General features: G+C 41.2%; 1 protein-coding gene across 50 annotated transcripts in view; it reads left to right on the forward strand.

The window, feature by feature from the left end:
- The window catches only part of Camk2d (calcium/calmodulin-dependent protein kinase II delta), a 263,664-nt gene that overhangs the window by 214,396 nt on the left and 26,896 nt on the right, over positions 1-22,372 (forward strand). For 33 of the 50 annotated variants that reach the window (XM_087615924.1, XM_087615931.1, XM_087615825.1 and 30 more), the window contains 1 exon segment: positions 4,154-4,202. In XM_087615924.1, coding sequence (XP_087472050.1) covers positions 4,154-4,202 — 49 coding nt within the window. 50 annotated transcript variants of the gene reach the window in all.

Genomic DNA, 22,372 nt, shown 5'->3' on the forward strand with positions numbered 1-22,372 from the left:
CAAGACTTCACTTTCTGAGATAAAGAGGCACTGCCTACATCAATGCTCTTTGTCTGTTGTGTTTCAAATTAAGTTGTCACTGTTTCACTTTCTTCCACAGAATGGAAGTGTATACCTCAGAAGGTTAAGCTATCAGAGACAGTTTGGTTCATTTTAATTAAATGTACAGAAGTAATAACTTAGTTCCTTCCACACATTGGAATAGTGTATTAAAATTCAAAATCTGAATACTGACATTTAATACATGGGTTTTATAATTTGACTTATGATTCCTAGAACTTACTTTTATTCATTACTGTCACCAGACTGTTATTGCCATTGACTTACAAATGTTAGGCATTACTTTAATTGGGTTGACCAGTAGGCTCAATTTAAGAACATTTGAAGGAAAAGACATGTAGAGATAGAGGGTTATCAGGACTGAAAGCATAGCTCAGTGGGAGAACATTTTTGTATCCTAGAAGAGACCTCAGTGTTCAATCCCTAGAGAAAAACATATTTTCTTAAAAATAGGTTAAAAAAAAACAAAAAAAGGCCAAAAAGTTAGCACATTATAAATAGTAAAGTCAGTTTCGCAGCTGAAAAGGAAAGAAGCAATGGTTGGATTTTTCTAAGGGTGCTGTACAGGCTTTCCCTTGGGGAAATGCCTGTGGTGGGGAAGACTGGCCATGGTTATAGTAACTCACAGGTGCCATGGTAGCCGTTAGTGGATGCAGTAAGCATGCTATTGTTGTGTGAACACTGTGTCTTTTTTAAATTAATATTTGAATATAATTTTCTGCTTAAGAATTTTCTTACAAAAAGTAGGTGAAATTAATAGTTTCTTTATGGAAAAACATTGCTATAAATACTAAATAATAAATTTTATATAAAATGTGTCTTCACAAAGAATTTGATGTTTTCTCGATATTTCTATCTATGGTGTTCTTGGCCACTTTCTGTGAGACAGACAGACATAGAGTATTCAGTAGAGAAGAAAGGAAAGCTTAATAGTATAGATATGAAGTTTATAAAGCAGAAATTTTATTTTTATGTGATTAGTATAGGATGTATCAACAGTGTTTCCAATGATTGCATTTTATTATTAGTTCTAAAACATTTAAGCAAACTTTTTAAAAGTATTTTTTAGAAATTGTTCATGTGCTTTATGTGTGTTCTTTTGAACAGTTTTGTGGGGGAGAGGGGTTGTTATTGTTGATGTTTTTAAATGTGGTCCAGTGTTTCAAGGGTATTCAGCTGTGTGCTGGTTATAATAACATCAGAGTTGAGTCCCAAGGCAATACAGCTGGGAAAAATTATCTTCACAAAGTTTTTTGATATCTTCTCAGATATTTCTATGTGTGGCACTCTTGGCCTGTGAGACAGACAGAAATAGTTTTCAGAGGAGAAGAAAGGAAGTACTGCCCGGGTGAGGGCTGGTGAAACAGTGACTGCCTCTTTAGGTCTCCAAACTGCAAAGCCTGCTCAATCACCTATCAAGAATAAGGTCTTTTGCATGCTGCTTCTAGGGAGGTGTGTGATCTCATGGGCTCACCAGAGAGGCTTCCACAGAGATCCTGTCAGCTGCTGACAATCCCTTATCTGGCTTTAGCTCTGTCACTATTTAGTCTTGTCTGTTGGCCCTCTCTGCTCTGTCCCACAGACCAGTAAGAATGTACTTACCAAAACAAACTGTTTCTTTCTCTATTTTGTTCTCGCTCAGGAGCCCCAAACTACTGTAATCCACAACCCTGATGGAAACAAGGTATTCAGAGAGAATCAACCCCATTTGCTCTGATAAGATTACACATCTCATCAAATGCCCTGTGCAAAACCCAGTCATTATCTCAAGTGGGAAAGAAAAAAATTATTGGCCATCTTTTCACCACATGCTCTTTCAGGCCTAATTTAATTCTTCTGGAATTATCCATAGACTTCCTTCAGATCAAAATGAATGACAGTATGAGAGAGAGAGAGAGAGAGAGAGAGAGAGAGAGAGAGAGGAAGGGAGAGAGAGAGAGAGAGAGATCAATGATCCCTTAGTCAATTAGAAAATGGAAAATGGAGTAAGGGTCAGGCTAAACACTTGCAAAGTCTTTGTGTCGAGATGACTGTGTATCTTAAGCTATTCTGTGTGGTCCTTTTATTTCTCCATGTCTGTTTGTGCATTGTACAATAAACACAGCTTGAAATTTCAGAATTTCTTGCTATCATCCCCATTGTCTTCAAGCATAATGAGTTTATAGGTTTTTTTTTTCTAAAACACCATGTTGCTTTTGAGCTTTTCCGTTGTCTTCTGTTGTCACAGTGGTTTTGTTGTTTCTGGTTGCTTGTTTTTCAATTCCCTGTTGTTGATGACATCACTGGTGGTGTTACTGTTTACTGTGAATTTGAAGAGAATCGGGGAGTTCCACTTTTTGTTAAATATGTTTGTTGTCGGTATATATGAATTATAGTAACATACATTTAAGCAATATGCTGAATGAAGACTAACGTGTTCCACCTGTTGTAAGCTATGTGTATACTGCGTTCATACCAACACTCACATACATGTTTGAGAGATAAAATGAGATATGTTCTAAATGTATTCTGTTTCCACTTATAACTTGTTATACATTATTATATCTAAGGGAGGAAAATGCATCAGACTTTTCTAAGATACTGCATAAGTCATGGGTCTTTTCCTTACTCTAATCATTAAGGATCGAAGGATAAGGAAATATATTTCATCTCTGGTTCAATATTTAGTTGACCCATGTTGAAACCATCAAGTGTTTTATGTCTTCATCTGACATGTACATTAGTGTCATGACTCTGGAGATGTTCTAAGTCCCCAAAAGATTTGAGGTAGTCAGGACCAGCACATATGAGAATAATGCCTTATTGGCACTACCAAAGGAAAGACCAGGCATAGCAGCTGGAGTGGACACTGCCATAATTCTAGCTCTGTAATTTGTAAGAGTTGCTGCATGCCATTCATTGCTTACATGAATTCATTTTCTTTAAGTGCATGGGATTAACCTTCATTTTTGAGATTAAGTCTGAATGCTACATCACATTAAGGAAATGCATGGGTGCTTTTCTTTGGTTTTATATGTGTGGAGTCTCTGGACATTACTTAGTTTATCTCTTTGGTTTAAATATTATATATGGTACTTATATAAATAAATGGCTTTCTAAAAATACCGAATCTATAAATGGACACTGACTAGGATTTTTTTACTGTCCTCCAAACCCTGTTTTCCATTCACTGAACATATAGCTATTAACTGGAATTTCGGTCCCAGTTATTTTCAGCTCTGGCCTTTACTCATTAAATAATGATTACTTGTGAATACTACAATATTTCTTTACTAGAAAACATTTTATTACTAAAGTGCAATAAAAACATGGATGAAGCTCCTTTAAGAATCATCCCTCCTCCAGCAGCTGCAGTGCACTTGTAAGTGTGTCTGCTCCTCTTTCTCTTCCTTTGCACTTTTACCAAGACGTTTGTCTCTTCATTGTGGGAAGAGGTTTCTTTTATAACGACCACACTTTCTGAGTTAGGAAAGAATGAAAATAAGTCTAACTGACCTTGAAAATAAATTATTCCTTATGATTACAGTGTCCTAAAGATAAACCTGAAACTCTGACAGCTACGTTCAGCCCGGCTCAGCTTGATAGTCCGAGCTTCTGAATCAGATGATGGAATAAACTGCTCCACTCAGGTGGAGGGCAGACAAATAGCAATTTCTCTACCTAACACACTGCTCGGTGCAAGAACTTGCTACTTACTGAGGTTCATTAGGGATAAAACCATGTATTTTAAACTTCAAATTTATTCTGCAATAATATTCCACTTCTTCTAAACACACACTGTGTGAGGCACTGTGATGTGAACTCATGCAACTCTTAAACTGCATACTTCTCCTGCTTGTACAAATCACCTGGATTTATCCTGCATCCATGACTAGGCAACCAGAGTACTCCCTTTGAAATGTTTGCAGCATACAGCATATGACATCTCGTTTCTGTTGAAAGTCACTTGATATATGTGTCCATTTGCATGTCGGCATATGCACACAGCCTGCTGGAGAAGTTTGCATGATATGTATGTTATCACCAGCCAAGTTTGTCATAAGAACTAGCTCTCTGTCGTACAAAGCTTAAAATTGTGTTTTCCTCTGCACAGGAGTCAACTGAGAGCTCAAATACCACCATTGAGGATGAAGACGTGAAAGGTAGGCCTGAGCCAAAAGGTGGGGAAGCCCTAATTCAGAGGGCCACGTCCGTCATAGCGAAGCTTGTTCCATAGCAAAGCTTACTCAGTTTAGACTAGGAAGAAGGCTTATCCCAAATGAAATGAGTATGAACACTACTCTGAATAATGAATCACTCTATGAATATGTCAGCTTTTCCACATTTTATGGGTTTTAAATTTAAGCATGTATTCTGCACAAGCGCATTGTTGACATGACGGCCAACGACTGACTTTAAACACGTCAGTCAAAAATAGCATAAAATACATATGTACTTTATGTGTGTCCTTAAAACCTGTACAGAAAACTGTGTTCAAGATAATGTTCTGAAGAGGTGGATGAAAATATTCTAATAATTTTTTAATGGTCTCCATTGAACGCCAATGGAGCTTTGGGATTTTGGAAGCCTTTTTGGCTTACGTTTCATATACTTTCTCAATATAGTCTTGACATCCATTTCATGTTATTTGTCAAAGATATCCAGCTATTAAAATCTCAGAACCACCACACAAACATGCTCAACACACGGTTCTAGTTGACTGTACTTCCGTTGACCACATGACTGGTTTTAGAGTGTTCATTGGCTCCATTTCCTTGTGCAGCTTTGTGTTCTCATTGTAGCTCAGTGTGTAGTATCCCTTCCTTTTCAGAAGTTCGCTTGCCTAGAAAGCGTTCCGAAAAGAAATTATGATAATAAAGACCTTTAAAATAAGCACTTAAAGGAGGATAAAAAATATTTCAAAGACTTGAAAACTGCAATTCATCAATTAGCTAGATCTTAACTGGGAAATACCTTGTGTACAAATGTCACTAAAAGCTGTAATTTTTTTTAGGTGGCATTAATAAAACAGTCTTGAAAATATATGTACTTGTGTTATAGAATAAATACCCAGGAGTTCTCAGGTCAAGAAGAAAGATGGACAATTCAGGAAATGAAAGTGGCTTGCAGACCACAGTTGGCAGCTCGTTTCTTGGTTTAGTGGAACACTGACTGACACTATTCCCTGTGTATTACTAGAGCACTGCCCTACCTCTCTTAAAGGAAGCCACTCATTGTTTCTTAGAGTGCAAAAGTAGGTATCCGTGTTGAGGATACGATGAAGTCTGCTTTTCCCACTGTTGCTGTTGAGCTGACGTAATGTTATGAATCATTGATATTACATAAAAACATATGTGTTACCCAAATAAACAGATGCACCATTTAGCTTTGCCAGTGACTCAGGACGGATCATCTTGTGTTCTAACATTTGCTTTTCAATTAAATAAAATGTTGCATGATTTTGATACCAGCTTATGTAAGTGTTTGGTGGACTCTCCCAGAGAGAGTCTAGGTTACTGTGCACCAGAACAAAGAACTGAGCAAAGTCTGATGCAGCTGAAGTAAAGACCATTTATTTAAAAAAAATTAGACTTTCAGCAGAGGAGAGAGATCTCAGAGCTGGAATAGCCCTGCTTCATGGAAGGTGGGAATTTCATATGTCACACAATGTGAGCTTTCTGGCTTTTTCATAGCCTAATTTTTTTTCACACGTGCTCTGTTACATGCAGTTCCACATATGGCTTCATTAATTCCATATTATAAAGAACACCGTAGCACTCTGCCTGTGAGTGGCGTGATTCTGCTGGCCTCAGCTAAGGGTACCCTGCCTTTCTCTTTTCCAGCTGCTGTTTTTCTCATACATTCACTTGTTTTCAGTCTTTGCTGAGGTCTACAGGTCCTAGTCTCTGCCCTGCTTCCTGGTCTCAATTTTTAATCAATGTTTAAACCTATCCGCTATCCACCAGAGGAACTGGATCCTTAAATAACAGAGTATAGCAAAGGGAATACCAACACCTCAGTGTATGTAGTTTAACCACCTTGGACATTTTCACACCTTGGTAATTATGAGAATGGCTTTAATTTGCAATGTATCTCATCTGAATTTGATTTGATTTGAAAATCAAAACACTTGCTCAGGATAACTTTCTTCCATTTATAGAAATATCTGTGTCTATTATGAGTCTCTCTGTTGAACATGAGAGCACACACCAGTAATCTCAGCACTCAAGACACTGGGGCAAAAGGATACAGAGTTCTAGGATAAGAGTGATATAAAATGAGGTCTCGACCTGCCCAGTAGACATCATGAGGCCTGTCTCAAAATAAAATGAATCAAAGTTTCTCTTGAGAATTTGAAAAATTGAGGCAGTATTTGTTTTTAGGGTTATATTGAATTTATACACACGAAATATTGCAGTTCCACATATGGCTTCATTAATTCCATATTATAAAGAACCCGTAGCACTCTGCCTGTGAGTGGCGTGATATAAGTGGCGAAATTAAGAATAACATCAAGATTAAAAAGAGTAATATAAGATTAAAGGAAATATCTAGCTAATAATTGAGCATAGGGTGCTTCATTTGTTTTCGGGAACCTAATGAGCTCGATCATGCTAGTATAGACCACATAGGCCTCAGCTGTCTTCCCTCTAAAACATATGCAGCCTTTTGATAGCTGATCCTTTTAATGTTGATAGATTCTAGACACCTTTAGGACAAGACGTTGTCTCAGAAGATCACACAGGCACCATTCTAGAGATAAGGAGGTAGAAAGTGAACAACTGGAAATGATTTTAATGAGTTTATTTTATTGGTGATTTCTTTCTGCCCATGCTCTCTGAGCAAGATTGTACGCAGTGTTGTTACTCAGGTGAAGCTCCACCGCGACAACAGACTCATCTAGACAAGTTGATGTAGCATGGTCCTGTGTGGCTTTCTCCCATGAAACACATGTAGCAGCAGCACCTATACTTACGTCGCTTCCTGGAGGCACATGGTCCTGGACTGGATATCACAAGCTTCCTATACCAATGCCTAGTTCTCATCAGCCACACGGGAAATGAATGTTTCTGTCTTCTCTCTACTGCAGAGAGCATGGGTGGCTCCCACGTAAGGTGACCTAATCAAAGAAAAAAATTAAGTACATCAACTTCTTGATGGTAGCAGGATTACCCATGAGGCCAACCGTTGCATAAGGAAACTGGAGTAGTAAGCAGATGAGTGGGGCTTTCTAGGCAGGGAATTATGGATCCCTCTGGATGCCAGGTTGGAAAGAGGCCTGTTTTCATTTAGGTCTACTTGTTAAGTTTCCCTTCACAGTGGCTTCACAGTCCCCAAGGATCCAGGACTCATGTTACTTTTAAACTACCTACGTGTATCTCAGTCTGTTCATTCATTCAACAAATACTCACTGAGTACATACTTTTCAACCGAGTGCTGAGTGGGTCAAAAGATTTCAAAGATGTCGAGCTGGAACATGCCTATGTGTGTTGTGCGTGGAGCTCCTTTCTTAGGCGATAGACCCATTTCTCCTAACTCAATAAATAGCAAAGAAACATGGAGAAAGTGAGACCCTATGATGTAGCCAAGAATGCTTTGGCTTGGTTTGTGTGGAGTTTTTGTTTATTTTGATTTGTTTTGTTTTGTTTAAAGCTACTTAAGAATCTGAATATGATGGTGCCTTCCTATAATCCCAACCCAGGGGACGGAAGCTGCAGGATTCCTAGTTGAGGGCTAACCTCAGCTATGTAGAAAGAGCCTGTCAGAAAATAAAGCAAACATGAATAACGGAACAAAACTAAAGTTTCACATCGCAGCCACCTGTTCATTCCCCAGCATCCAGTCATCCAGAGGACTTGCCGTGTTTAATGATCTTGAAAATCTCCCATAGTTCCTGTTCTCTTTATTCAAAGGCAAAGTGCTCACATCCTCACAACTTACTGCCAACGTTTCACACAACTTCCCAATATTGTCTTGTATTTAGAAGCTGGATACCATTTCTGATGCCGTGGCAGGAGGCCCAGCAGCTCTTCAGTGTCATGGAGAGTTAGTAATAGTTTGAAAGTTAATGGTGTCTTAGCAAAGGGTAGTTATGGCCATAGACACAAAGCAGTCATCACCATGGTACAAAATAAAAGTTCCCATGCTAAAACTAACTGTTCTCAAATTTTTTAATACTAAGCCAAAATCGTTGTTCTGCATTTTGGCTGCATCTCTAACTTTATATTAACTTCTAGTTTTATTAACTAGTGCCCCCATCAGCCTTTCATAGTGACTGTCACATCTAACAGTGCTCCTTTCTGTAGGTATAGGGGCGCGTTTCCACACTGTCTGCATTTGAAGACTGACCTTTGGTTTGTGGCTGTAGCCACAGTTTGCAGGCCCTGTCGCTGTATGCCACATTGCCTCTCCACCTCCTAACACACCCAGCATCATTGCGTGACGTCAGCTCCTTCCTGATGAGCACACGTCTGTTTGCTCCACCTGATGTTCTTTCCCGGCATGCCAGAGTGGGTGCCACCTGTGGAAGTTGGGCTTCTGTATGTCCTTATCATCTGTCACTCATCCTGCTTCCAGCATGCCACTTCAGCTCACCACCCAGCAGCCACTCACTTGGATATTTGCTGCATGCCCTCCACCTTGCAGATCTAGCCCAGTGCAGCTCAGCACAACAAGCAGAAATCGGTACCTCTGAGGTTAACTGACAGGGACTGCATCCTTGCTCAACGCTTTCTCTATTTCCTGGGGCGATGGTCAAGAAGCTGTATAGGATGCTTCCAGAAGGCCCTGTTACAGACAAAGATGCTGGAGCCTTATGACCTGCATGGGATCTGGTGTCTGGTAACACCCACTGTCAGCTCCTGAGCTCACCTATCAATCTCTTGGTGAATGAGCTTTGTGTACGCGTCCTGGGAATCTGCAAGTTAGTACAATATGATCATTGCTTTTAGATTCCTAATTCCAAAATTTGGCTTTTGATGTCTTTAAAGAAAATAATTTGTCCACTTGCATGTCTTACTTGCTAATATTTAGAATTCTAAAGGATCAGAAATAGAGAATTCATGCAGAATTTACTCCATTCTAACCTGTAATGCATAAACATTTTCATTCTCCTTAAATTTTTCTTCTTTCTAGCCATTCCTCTAGTTTACCTAAAACAGTATAGACTCGCTCTTTTTCTCGGTACCAGCTGCCTCCTGTCGAGCTTGAACCGTGCAGCGATCAGTGCCCGTGCACTTCACACTTGTGCCAGCAGCCCTCCTGACGAAAGTCAGGGCCAAACCGATGCCGGCCCAGTTAAGACAAAGAGAGAGCCGGGGAGAACTACATCTCTATAATAGAAAAACAAACTCTCTGTGCTTTAGTAAACTGTGGGCTTAGAGGTTCTATGAATAGCATTTTTTTTGAAGTTTTATAAAACCTAATTATTTTACAAACCTTTATGAGACCCTGGGTTTAACCCCCAGGGGAAAAAATGTGTGTGTGTGTGTGTGTGTGTGTGTGTGTGTGTGTGTGTGTGTGTGTGTGTAAAATAACATAGCACTATTTTATAAAATGTTCCATGGATACTAAACACATATACAGCCAAGCCCCACACCTACGTGTTCTCATCTGCAACATTAACCAAGAATCCAAATTTGGTGGGGGCTCTGTCCCCAAATAAATGATGTCAAGAAAAGTCAAGCAAAACAATGTTGAACATGCAGGACATCATCATCCTTCCAGCCCAGGCAGGACAAGTGTTTGTGTCAGTTTCCCTAATGTTAGGTATTATAAGGCAGTGGAGGTGACAAGTACAGAGAGGGATAGGCAGATCCATTCAAAGCGTCCCATTTTATACAAAGGACCTGAGCCTCCTTAGATCTTGTTGTCTTCAGGCATCTATTCTCTGTGGGTGCGTCTTAAGATCCTGTCTGTCGGCTTCTAAACCCTGATTAGGTTAGGACTTCTCTGTGCTTCCAATTGACCTCTAATAGCACAATTCAGATCCCGAAATCACTACCATAGCCTTTTAAGCTTCTCCCTACACTACAGCGATGTAACGCTATTAACAGAGTGTGTGTCACAAGTTCTAATGTTTGAAGCATATGTGATAATATAAAACATTATCGATGTTAGCTATGTAAGCTACCCAAAATGATCATAAAAATGCATTTAATTCCAAGCTGAAAAAACACAAAACAGTTAGACAAATTGGCGCATTGCGGAGAATATGTTTATAATCAGAAGCCTGCGCTAACATGCATACCTGTGTGTCGGTCGCACTATAAACTGAGCAGTTTAAACACATTCTCATACAAACTCCATGGGGGCACAGTTCATTTTCTGAAATTATCATCCGTGCAAACTTATGGTAAGTTCTAGGGGCTGGAGATTGGGATTTGTGGGTACAACTGCATAAATGTGAGGACGTAAGTTTGCATCCCCAGAACCCACATAAAAGCCGATTACACATACCTGTCATCCTAACGGGGAGATGGGAATTGGAGACAGGAGAACCCTTAGAAGCTCTCAGACCTACCAACCTGCTGTGCAAAGCTAAAGATTAACAAATAAAATCTGTCTTGACCCAGGTAAAAGTGAGAAAGAAAGCCTGAGATTATCCATTGACCCTACATGTACCCATCCTATGAATAAGGCAACTTTTAAACTTCCTATCTAATAGTCAATAGTTGAACTCTTTGTTTCTGTGTAAAAGTTAAATCTCAATTAGTTACTGGTTTCCTTACTATGGATTTTGTATAATTCTTTAGTTACTTGAAAGTCTATCTCCTTCTGACTGTGTACTGTTTCCTGCTAATAAATACATCTAAAAATTCTGTAAAGCTATATGATTATATTGTGATTCTTCCTGTAAGTGAAATAACCCCAATATATCTTCTGCAATGAATTTTTAGAAAATTCTTTTTTCAATTTATTAAAATATAATTACATAATTTTCCCCCTGTTCTTGCTCCACCTCTCCCAGGTCCATTCTCTCCTTCTTCCCTCTCAAATTCACAGTCTTCACTTCTTTAACCATTGTCTTTACACGTACTTATCAATGAGTCAACATATAAGTATGTCCTGCATGTGTTTATTTCTAGGGCCAACCACTCTGTGTTAGCTAACCAATCAGGAAACTCATTCCTTGGGAAGACTGATTCTCCCACTCTAGGAAGTTATTACTTGCTGTAGCTCTTCAGCTAGGAGTGGCATTCCATAAGACTTCCCCTATCTGTGTTGGGATGTCAACTGTTGTTGGAATTAATCAGGTCTGGTTTAGACAGCCATTTTGCTAAGATTTCATGGTCGCGGCTTCCCTGTCATGGCTAGAAGGCACAATCTTACAGTGGATTTCACAATCTCTGCATATGGTTCTTACAGCCTTTCAGCCCTTTCTAAGATGTTCACTGAGCCTTAAGCGCCAGAGTGGTGACCTTGGTGTTTTAGTTTGTCTCCGTCACCTCCGCTTTCAGTTAGATGGTCTCTGCATTTTGATTATTGTAGTTTTCAGTAATGGCCTCCTCCTGCTCCTGCTGCAAAAAACGAAGGAGTTGCTTTCCTGAACGGTGAGAGCTGCGCTCTCTTCCTGAGCAAGATCTTTGAAATTCCGACTGCTGAACAGTATAAATACAAAGGAAAGTGGTGTTGGTAGCTTCTCCTCTCAGATCCATGTGTGGTTGGCTGGGTTTGTATGTGGATTGGGCTGATTTGGAATGCGTTCTGGAGACCATCTTCTAGAGTCAGTCACCAGAGAGTGAAGTGTGATCAGAGCACTTAACTGAAGGACAGGAGTATAGGAAACAACTTTCTATACATCTTCATGCTTTAGAGCATCCATTGGAAGTGAGTTAAGCATTTGGAAGTACATGAAAAGAAGTAGGAGAGATGTTGTAGATTCAGTCTCAAGATTCTCGTACATTAATGCAAAAGTTAACGTGACTATGTAAAGCATGGGTTTCGTGGCTTTAGAAGCACGAAGTCTGTGTTTATTGGGCTTTGATTTTTCCTTCGCATAATTGTCTAGTCTATCACTGAAGTACAGAAATTTCATAAGAGTATTACTGAGGTAAGGTTCAGTTTATGAATCAGCTAAAAAGAAACTGCTTATTTTCTTTTTTGTAATGTTCTTCTGAAAATTGAGTCTGTAGAAAACTACTGTCCATGAATGACATTCAGAACCACTTAATCCTCATTGTTTTTATAGTAAGGGAGCCAAGGTTAAGTGTTTCCAGTTTTAATCATGGCTCTGCCACCTACTGACTACAAGAGCCCAGGCAGAACTAAATTCACCAAAGCTCCATTTTCATCTGTCAAAAGGAGACAGTGGCATCATTTTCAGATGCTAAATGTTAGATGAAAAGTGCTTGCTGTTCTTTCAGAGGACCCAGGTTTGGTTCTCGATACCCAAGTGGACACTTAGAACTATCTCACTCCAGTCTCAGGGCACCTGATGCACTTGTCTCTCTTTAATCCAGCACCAGGCTCACATGTGGTGTACATCCATGGACACAGGCAAAACGTTCTTACACATAAATTAAAAACAAACATCTCCAAAGAAATTGTTGAAAATCAGATCTTCTGCACCTAAAGGGTTTCCACGGCACTAAGCACACAGCAGCATTATAAAGAGCTCACCTGAATTCTGAGCATGAGGTCTCATGGGTTTCCAAGTATACAGGTAGGGATGCAGCCGTGCCACTAGGCCTCAGGTCTTCACAAAGGGCTGATGGCACACTCTTACAGTCAGTGCCTTTTTTGTACAAACATAAAACCCAGACTCTAGTTCAGACTGCAGTCCTCCTGAGCAAGCTCCTTGAAGATCTGACGACTGGACTTAGTTTTAAAAGGTGAAGAATTGCATTAAGAAGCAGAAGAGACAGATTCGGAGGAAATTCAAAAAATCATCAGATCTTACTATAAAAACCTATATTCAACAAAATTTGAAAATCTTCAGGAAATGGACAATTTCCTAGACAGATACCAGGTATCGAAGTTAAATCAGGAACAGATAAACCAGTTAAACAACCCCATAACTCCTAAGGAAATAGAAGCAGTCATTAAAGGTCTCCCAACCAAAAAGAGCCCAGGTCCAGACGGGTTTAGTGCAGAATTCTATCAAACCTTCATAGAAGACCTCATACCAATATTATCCAAACTATTCCACAAAATTGAAACAGATGGAGCCCTACCGAATTCCTTCTATGAAGCCACAATTACTCTTATACCTAAACCACACAAAGACACAACAAAGAAAGAGAACTTCAGACCAATTTCCCTTATGAATATCGACGCAAAAATACTCAATAAAATTCTGGCAAACCGAATTCAAGAGCACATCAAAACAATCATCCACCATGATCAAGTAGGCTTCATCCCAGGCATGCAGGGATGGTTTAATATACGGAAAACCATCAACGTGATCCATTATATAAACAAACTGAAAGAACAGAACCACATGATCATTTCATTAGATGCTGAGAAAGCATTTGACAAAATTCAACACCCCTTCATGATAAAAGTCCTGGAAAGAATAGGAATTCAAGGCCCATACCTAAACATAGTAAAAGCCATATACAGCAAACCAGTTGCTAACATTAAACTAAATGGAGAGAAACTTGAAGCAATCCCACTAAAATCAGGGACTAGACAAGGCTGCCCACTCTCTCCCTACTTATTCAATATAGTTCTTGAAGTTCTAGCCAGAGCAATCAGACAACAAAAGGAGATCAAAGGGATACAGATCGGAAAAGAAGAGGTCAAAATATCACTATTTGCAGATGACATGATAGTATATTTAAGTGATCCCAAAAGTTCCACCAGAGAACTACTAAAGCTGATAAACAACTTCAGCAAAGTGGCTGGGTATAAAATTAACTCAAATAAATCAGTTGCCTTCCTCTATACAAAAGAGAAACAAGCCGAGAAAGAAATTAGGGAAACGACACCCTTCATAATAGACCCAAATAATATAAAGTACCTCGGTGTGACTTTAACCAAGCAAGTAAAAGATCTGTACAATAAGAACTTCAAGACACTGAGGAAAGAAATTGAAGAAGACCTCAGAAGATGGAAAGATCTCCCATGCTCATGGATTGGCAGGATTAATATGGTAAAAATGGCCATTTTACCAAAAGCAATCTACAGATTCAATGCAATCCCCATCAAAATACCAATCCAATTCTTCAAAGAGTTAGACAGAACAATTTGCAAATTCATCTGGAATAACAAAAAACCTAGGATAGCTAAAGCTATCCTCAACAATAAAAGGACTTCAGGGGGAATCACTATCCCTGAACTCAAGCAGTATTACAGAGCAATAGTGATAAAAACTGCATGGTATTGGTACAGAGACAGACAGATAGACCAATGGAATAGAATTGAAGACCCAGAAATGAACCCACACACCTATGGTCACTTGATTTTTGACAAAGGAGCCAAAACCATCCAATGGAAAAAAGATAGTATTTTCAGCAAATGGTGCTGGTTCAACTGGAGGGCAACATGTAGAAGAATGCAGATCGATCCATCCTTATCACCCTGTACAAAGCTTAAGTCCAAGTGGATCAAGGACCTCCACATCAAACCAGACACACTCAAACTAATAGAAGAAAAACTAGGGAAGCATCTGGAACACATGGGCACTGGAAAAAATTTCCTGAACAAAACACCAATGGCTTATGCTCTAAGATCAAGAATCGACAAATGGGATCTCATAAAACTGCAAAGCTTCTGTAAGGCAAAGGACACTGTGGTTAGGACAAAACGGCAACCAACAGATTGGGAAAAGATCTTTACCAATCCTACAACAGATAGAGGCCTTATTTCCAAAATATACAAAGAACTCAAGAAGTTAGACCGCAGGGAAACAAATAACCCTATTAAAAAATGGGGTTCAGAGCTAAACAAAGAATTCACAGCTGAGGAATGCCGAATGGCTGAGAAACACCTAAAGAAATGTTCAACATCTTTAGTCATAAGGGAAATGCAAATCAAAACAACCCTGAGATTTCACCTCACACCAGTGCAATTGGCTAAGATCAAAAACTCAGGTGACAGCAGATGCTGGCGAGGATGTGGAGAAAGAGGAACACTCCTCCATTGTTGGTGGGATTGCAGACTGGTAAAACCATTCTGGAAATCAGTCTGGAGGTTCCTCAGAAAATTGGACATTGAACTGCCTGAGGATCCAGCTATACCTCTCTTGGGCATATACCCAAAAGATGCCTCAACATATAAAAGAGACACGTGCTCCACTATGTTCATCGCAGCCTTATTTATAATAGCCAGAAGCTGGAAAGAACCCAGATGCCCTTCAACAGAGGAATGGATACAGAAAATGTGGTACATCTACACAATGGAATATTACTCAGCTATCAAAAACAACGAGTTTATGAAATTCGTAGGCAAATGGTTGGAACTGGAAAATATCATCCTGAGTGAGCTAACCCAATCACAGAAAGACATACATGGTATGCACTCATTGATAAGTGGCTATTAGCCCAAATGCTTGAATTACCCTAGATCCCTAGAACAAACGAAACTCAAGACGGATGATCAAAATGTGAATGCTTCACTCCTTCTTTAAATGAGGAAAAAGAATACCCTTGGCAGGGAAGGGAGAGGCAAAGATTAAAACAGAGACTGAAGGAACACCCATTCAGAGCCTGCCCCACATGTGGCCCATACATATACAGCCACCCAATTAGACAAGATGGATGAAGCAAAGAAGTGCAGACCGACAGGAGCCGGATGTAGATCGCTCCTGAGAGACACAGCCAGAATACAGCAAATATAGAGGCGAATGCCAGCAGCAAACCACTGAACTGAGAATAGGTCCCCTATTGAAGGAATCAGAGAAAGAACTGGAAGAGCTTGAAGGGGCTCGAGACCCCAAAAGTACAACAATGCCAAGCAACCAGAGCTTCCAGGGACTAAGCCACTACCTAAAGACTATACATGGACTGACCCTGGACTCTGACCCCATAGGTAGCAATGAATATCCTAGTAAGAGCACCAGTGGAAGGGGAAGCCCTGGGTCCTGCTAAGACTGAACCCACAGTGAACTAGTCTATGGGGGGAGGGCGGCAATGGGGGGAGGGTTGGGAGGGGAACACCCATAAGGAAGGGGAGGGGGGAGGGGGATGTTTGCCCGGAAACCGGGAAAGGGAATAACACTCGAAATGTATATAAGAAATACTCAAGTTAATAAAAAAAAAAAAAAAAAAGAAGCAAAAGAGGTGAGAAAAGGAGAATACATCCCATGCAGAAGGCATAGAAACAGAGTAGCACTACATGTCCAAACCACTAAGGCTTCTTAGGCTATCGCTGGGGAGTGAAATTCAAACCCAAACTATGGTAGGTGAAACGTGAGATGACAGAAACTGTAGTCACAGGAGCACCGAGACGCGCTAGGGAATGACAGTGACACCCCATGAAGATGCACCAAGCACCTGGGACGTATCAGAAGGCTCCCTCAGGTCAGTAGTGTGGACTTGTGTCCAGAGGTGTCCATTACACAGCTGTGTGGTGTGCATGCGAGGGGTAGGAAACGGTGGGTGGGGGGAGCACAGGGTCAAGGTGGTCAAGGCAGACTTGGTTTGTTTTCGTTGCAGGATGAGGGCGGCCGTACCAAAGGTAGGATGGTGAGAGCAGGAGCAGGCACTTCCTGGTCCTTTCTCAGCTCATCTTTCAGCTAGTGTGCACTGAAGGGTTCTGGGAGCCCAAGCGCTCTTAGAAGAAGTGGGTACTATATTTCAAAGTGCGTAAAAGTAGGAGATGCATTTGTATGAAAATTACACTTTACTATGGAGAAGTAAATAAAATAAGGAGGGCGGGGCGGAAGGGGTTGAGGTATTTTGTTGTTGGTGATGTTAGGTTGTTCGATTTTATTCGTTTGGTTTGTTTTTTTCAGGACAGGGTTTCTCTGTGTAGCCCTGGCTATCCTTGAACTAGCTCTGTAGACCAGGCGGGCCTCAAGCTCAGAGAGATCTGCCTGACTCTACCTCTCACCAGCTGGTGTGTAAAGGTGGGTGCCAACACCATGCAGCTGGTTCTGTTTTGTATCAGACACAGCCTTGTCATAAACATGAACTCAGGATCCCTGATGACTTTATCTTGGTGAAAAATGCCAAGTTAAATAGATGTTATTAATGCAGTCTTTCAGGACACCTGAGAGCTTAGAGAAGTTAGTCACACAGCTATGGAGCTGCTGCCTCACTGCCAGCCACTGTCCTAAACCTCATGGGGACATCTAGATTTTGTGAGCCTAATCCGATACCGTTTATTCATAATAATAAATGAAACTCTTCCATTAAATTGGTGCTAGCAAGCATAAGATTTATAAGAGCAAGTCCTGAGTCAGGCTTTAGGAATCTAAGCTTTTAAAGGTAAAAAGAGAAATGTTAAAGTGATAAAATTATTCATGGGACAGTAGTGTATGACAGGCATGGGGCATAGATAAGAAGACGTCTATTAGAAATCTGCCAGGTTTAGTACTGTTTGGCCAGTGGAGGAAGTGACGTTTGAATGTCACATTAGAACCCTGTCATGGTTGGAATGGAAGAGGAGGGAAGCTTGAGCAGAAGGAACACACAACAGAACTCACTCACCTGTTTTAGTAAGAAGCCCACACAGTTCAGATCCTGTGGGGTTTTGCTTCTCTTGGATCCCTGGTGTATTTCTGCCTTTGCTTTTGGCATTTTGCTGTTTGCCTTTTAAGGCTTATTCTGGCACAGAGCTTGGCCTTGAAGGACCTGACCTAATATTAGACCTTGGAGTCATGGAAGATGGAACTGCCCTCAACCATTTTTGGTCTTCTCGCTTTTCTGAAAGTGATGTATCCTGGGATAGGGCAGTGAAATTCCCCCCGTCTGTAGCTACAGCCTATCTTTTGTTTCTGGCTCTCGGTTTCTGGATGGTGCTGAGATAGTTCTAAAACAAGGAATAATATAGGCATTGAAAGTTTAACCTAAAAAAGTCAGATGTGGTGGTGATCCCTAAAATCACAGAACTGTAGAGACCGAAGCAAGGAGTCTGGGAGTTTGAAGCTAATCTTAAAGATATAGAGAAACTGTATCATATCGAACAGAAAAAAAAAAGCTCACATGGGGCATAACTACCATCATACGTGAAATTTTTCGATGTTTATAACATGTGATTCCCCCCAAAGGGGGGCCTGTATTTAAACTGCTTGAATTTATGTATTGTAAAAAGTAAATGGCCAAAAACCCTGGAGGCACCAGAGGCATCAGAGGTAGAAACCCGAGCTCTTCTGGTTAGCCCAGGCTTCTGATGAAACCCAATTCTGCATTAATACTTTAGTCAGTGTTAAAGATTAACTGCTCACCCTGGGGCACAAATAAATCTTTTCTCCCTGAGTGAGTTATGCAGGTCATCTTTATTTCTGTGGAAATATTCCTGAAATAGTTTTGAAATATTCAATATATTCTGTTAGCCTTTGTGGAGCAAAATTTGCCAGATTGCTGAAGAAATGGAGAAAGGCCTCTGGTACAGAAGGACTGGCTCGGTGATGGGTGCTGTGAGTGACTTTGCTGTGGTAGAATTAACGCCTCTGCCAGAGCTGCACTGTCCGCAGAGCGCACGAATGTGATGAGATCTGCACCCAAAAGTCACAGTTGGCCATGTGCCATCTCCTTTTATCACCTGTTTAATCTCTTGATTAGGACAGAAAAATTTAAAACCATATTGAAATTTGATCATTCCTGAACTCTTCATTCTTTTTTTCTTTATTTTCACACTCAAGATTTTATTCCCCTCCTAGTCCACCCTCTGACTGTTCCACATCCCATTTCTCCTCCCGCAACCCCCTCCCCACCAGACCTCTAAACTTCCCCAGGGCCTCCAGTCTCTTGAGGGTTAGGTGCGTCTTCTCTGGCTGAACTCAGACCCGGGAGGCCTCTGCTGTATATGTGTTGGGGGCCTCATATCAGCTGGTGTGTGCTTCCTGGTTGGAGATCCAGTGTCTGAGAGATCTCCAGGGTCCAGGTTAATGGAGACTGCTGGTCCTCCTACAGGGTTGCCCTCCTCCTTAGCTTCCTCCAGTTTTTCCCTAATCCAACCAGAGGGGTCAGCACCTTCTGTTGATTGGTTGGGTGCAAATATCTACATCTTATCCTTTTATCTGCTTGTTGTGTCTTTCAGAGGGCAATAATGATAGGTCCCTTTTTGTGAGCACGCCATAGCCTCAGTAATGATGTCAGGCCTTGGGGCCTCCCCTTGAGCTGGATCCCACTTTGGGCCTGTTATTGGACCTTTTTTTCCCCTCAGGTTCCTCTCCATTTCCATTCCTGCAGTTCTTTCAGGCAGAAAGAATTAAGGGTCAGAGTTTATTCTTTTCCTTCCTTCCTTCCTTTCTTCCTTCTTCCTTTTTTTCCTTTTTATTTTCCTGTGACAAGGTTTCTCTGTGTATCCCTGGCTGTCCTGGGACTTGCTCTCTAGACCAGGCTGGCCTTGAACTCAGAGATCCACCTGCCTCTGCTTCCTGTATCCTAGACTTTAAAGTCTGTCCTGCCATCACTCAGATTTTTTATTTCCATAGATATATAGATGCAAATAGTCTATAAGGGATGTGTTTGACACCACATACCCCATACACAACACATTTTTAAATTGTCGGCACCCACTGGCACCCCCACAAACACTCTCCATTCCTCCGTATCTATGGGCTTCCATGGCAGGCTGCAGGGCTTTGATCAAATTGCATTACTCTAAGAGAGTAAGTCTCCAACCTCTTTCTATATATGTGTGTCCAAGTGCATCTATAAGTTACAGATTGAACTTGACATAACTGTGTCGCATCCTGACTCCTTCAGTATACCCGAGTCATCAGTCTATCTTATGCTCCACATCCCAACAGAGTCGCTGTTTCCTCCTTAGGATAAGAACTGTGGTACTCTCCTTTTGTTAGTTTGAATTGGCTTTTGTTTGCTGACTCCTTCTCTATTGCTTTGGCCCAAGACAACAGCATCTTTTACCTACTTGGGGGCATAGCTCCTTTTTTTTGTTTGTTTGTTATTTTTTATTTGTACTTCAAATGTCATCCCCTTCCCAGTTTTCCCTCCACATCCCCCCCACCGCTTCCATGAGGAAGCTCCCCCACCCACCCATTCACCCACTCCTGCCTCACTGCCCTAGTATTCCCCTACGTTGGGGCATCAAGTCTCCACAGGACCAAGGGCCTCTTCTCCCATTGATGCCTGACAAGATAAGGCCCATCCTCAGCTACATATGTGACTGGAGTCATGGGTCCCTCCATGAGTTCTCTTTGGTTGGTGGTTTAGTCCCTGGAGCTCTGGGGTGTCTGGTTGGTTGATGTTGTTGTTCTTCCTGTGGGGCTGCAAACCCCTTTAGCTCCTTCAGTCCTTTCTCTAGCTCCTCCATTGCGGTCCCCATACTTCAACAGATAGTTGGCTGTGAGCATCCACATCTGTCTGCATTGGTCGGGCTCTGGCAGAGCAACATAGCTTCTTCTCTGCATTTTCTGTTTGTAGTCTATCCTTGACACAAAACTTGGAGTACCACTGTTAAACTATAACAGTGTTCAGCTTAGAATTCTCCAGTGCTTTGTGAAGTCCACTAGAATCCATTAAGAGCCTCTGACAGCCCTCCGCTCACCACCTGACCTCTTCTCTATGACATGCACTTAAGAACACTCTTCCTGTGGTGTGAAGCCAGTTTCTGCCTTGGTACCTCTTTTCTTGTTATTTCTTCCTGCTGTGTCCCGACATGCATTACCATGTGGCCTGGTGCCTCTTCCTTTCTAGCCTTTCATCAGATGTTGCCCTGTGTCAGGGAATCTTCCACAGAAACTCTGCTTACAGGTGCATCCCTCTGGAAACCCAGGCTCCTTCCTCCTCTCCTCCCTTATCTGTGTTTGTCAGAGAACGAGCTTACTTACTTGTTCACTGACTCCTTTCCCCATATTGGAATGTAAGTTTCCTTAGGGTAGATGTTTGTTTGTTTAGTGTTTGTGTTTGTTTTCATAGGATCTACCATAGGGTTTAGAAGTAACCAGAATAGTTACTGAACTGATAAAGGATGGGAGCATATTGTATATCAACCAAGTCATGTCCTAGGGGCCATGGAAATATCCAGAACCTTTTAACTGTTAAACCACACATAACAATAGGTTATGTATACATGGCACTATCCCTCACAATCTTATGAGGACAGAGAGGATGTTGAGATAAAACTCAGTGGCAGAGTACCTGCTTAGCATGCAGGAGTCCCTCTCAAATACACAACGAAGAGAATAAAAATAAAATAAGACCTTTTGCCTTAAGATAAGGCATATGGTATCTGTTGTGAGTGTGCTATGTCAGTAATATAGATATTCATATGTACATTTAACAGTGTCAGAATTTATATAGGAAATTAATTCACAAGAAATTTTAGTGACAGCAATATTTGCCATGTACTCCCATTTTCCTTGATACCCCAGAGGGCAAGCGCAGGGTATTGTATTTTAGTCTTAACAGTAACTCACAGACCACATGTTATACATCACACTGTGATGTTTGCATATCTGTATATGTATAGGTGTCTTAGGGTTCCCATTGCTGTGAAGAGGCACAATGATCAAAGCAACTCTTATAAGGACAACATTTAATTGGGGCTGGCTTACAGGTTCTGAGGTTCAGTCCATTATCATCATGGTAGGAAGCATGGCAGCATCCAGGCAAGTGTGACACAGGAGGAGCTGAGAGCTCTACAGCTTGATCTGAAGACAAACAGGAGAAGACTGGCTTCCAGGCAGCTAGATGGAATGTCTCAAAGCCCACGCTCATAGTGGCACACCCACTCCAACAAGGCCACACCTCCTACTAGTGCCATTCCCTGGCCCAGGCATATTCAGTCCACCACAGTAGGTTAACAATGCAAGGGTTAAGAGGCAAAAAGTTTCAAGGAGTCTCCAAGAAGCCAGAGAAATAAAAGCTGGAAAACTAATAGAGTTACTAGCTCATGTGGATATTGATCCAGTGGCAAACCAAACCAATCTGGTGGATATCTTGCTGCAGTGTTGACTGTACAGTCCCACAGGGTAGACTGGAGCTTCAGAGTCGAGATCAACTGAAAAGGAGAAACAGGACAGATCAGAGAGACCAACAGATAGACGGATGGTTCATCCAGATGAATGAACAGGACAACAGACCGGATGGAGTCATTAACAGAGGCAAGCGAGTGGAGATGAAGCCCCTGAGACAGGCAGGATGTATACAAGAATTCCTGACATGTCCTAGACTTCAGGCCTCATATTTCATTGTCAGATATGCTTGTACTCAGCCTGGCCCTTCTGAGAGACAAACTCAGAGGCTGTTCCCACAGCTTC

The sequence above is a fragment of the Rattus norvegicus genome, chromosome 2 (assembly GCF_021556685.1).
Source record: "Rattus norvegicus strain SHRSP/BbbUtx chromosome 2, alternate assembly SHRSP_T2T, whole genome shotgun sequence".
NCBI classification, from domain to species: Eukaryota; Metazoa; Chordata; class Mammalia; order Rodentia; family Muridae; genus Rattus; species Rattus norvegicus.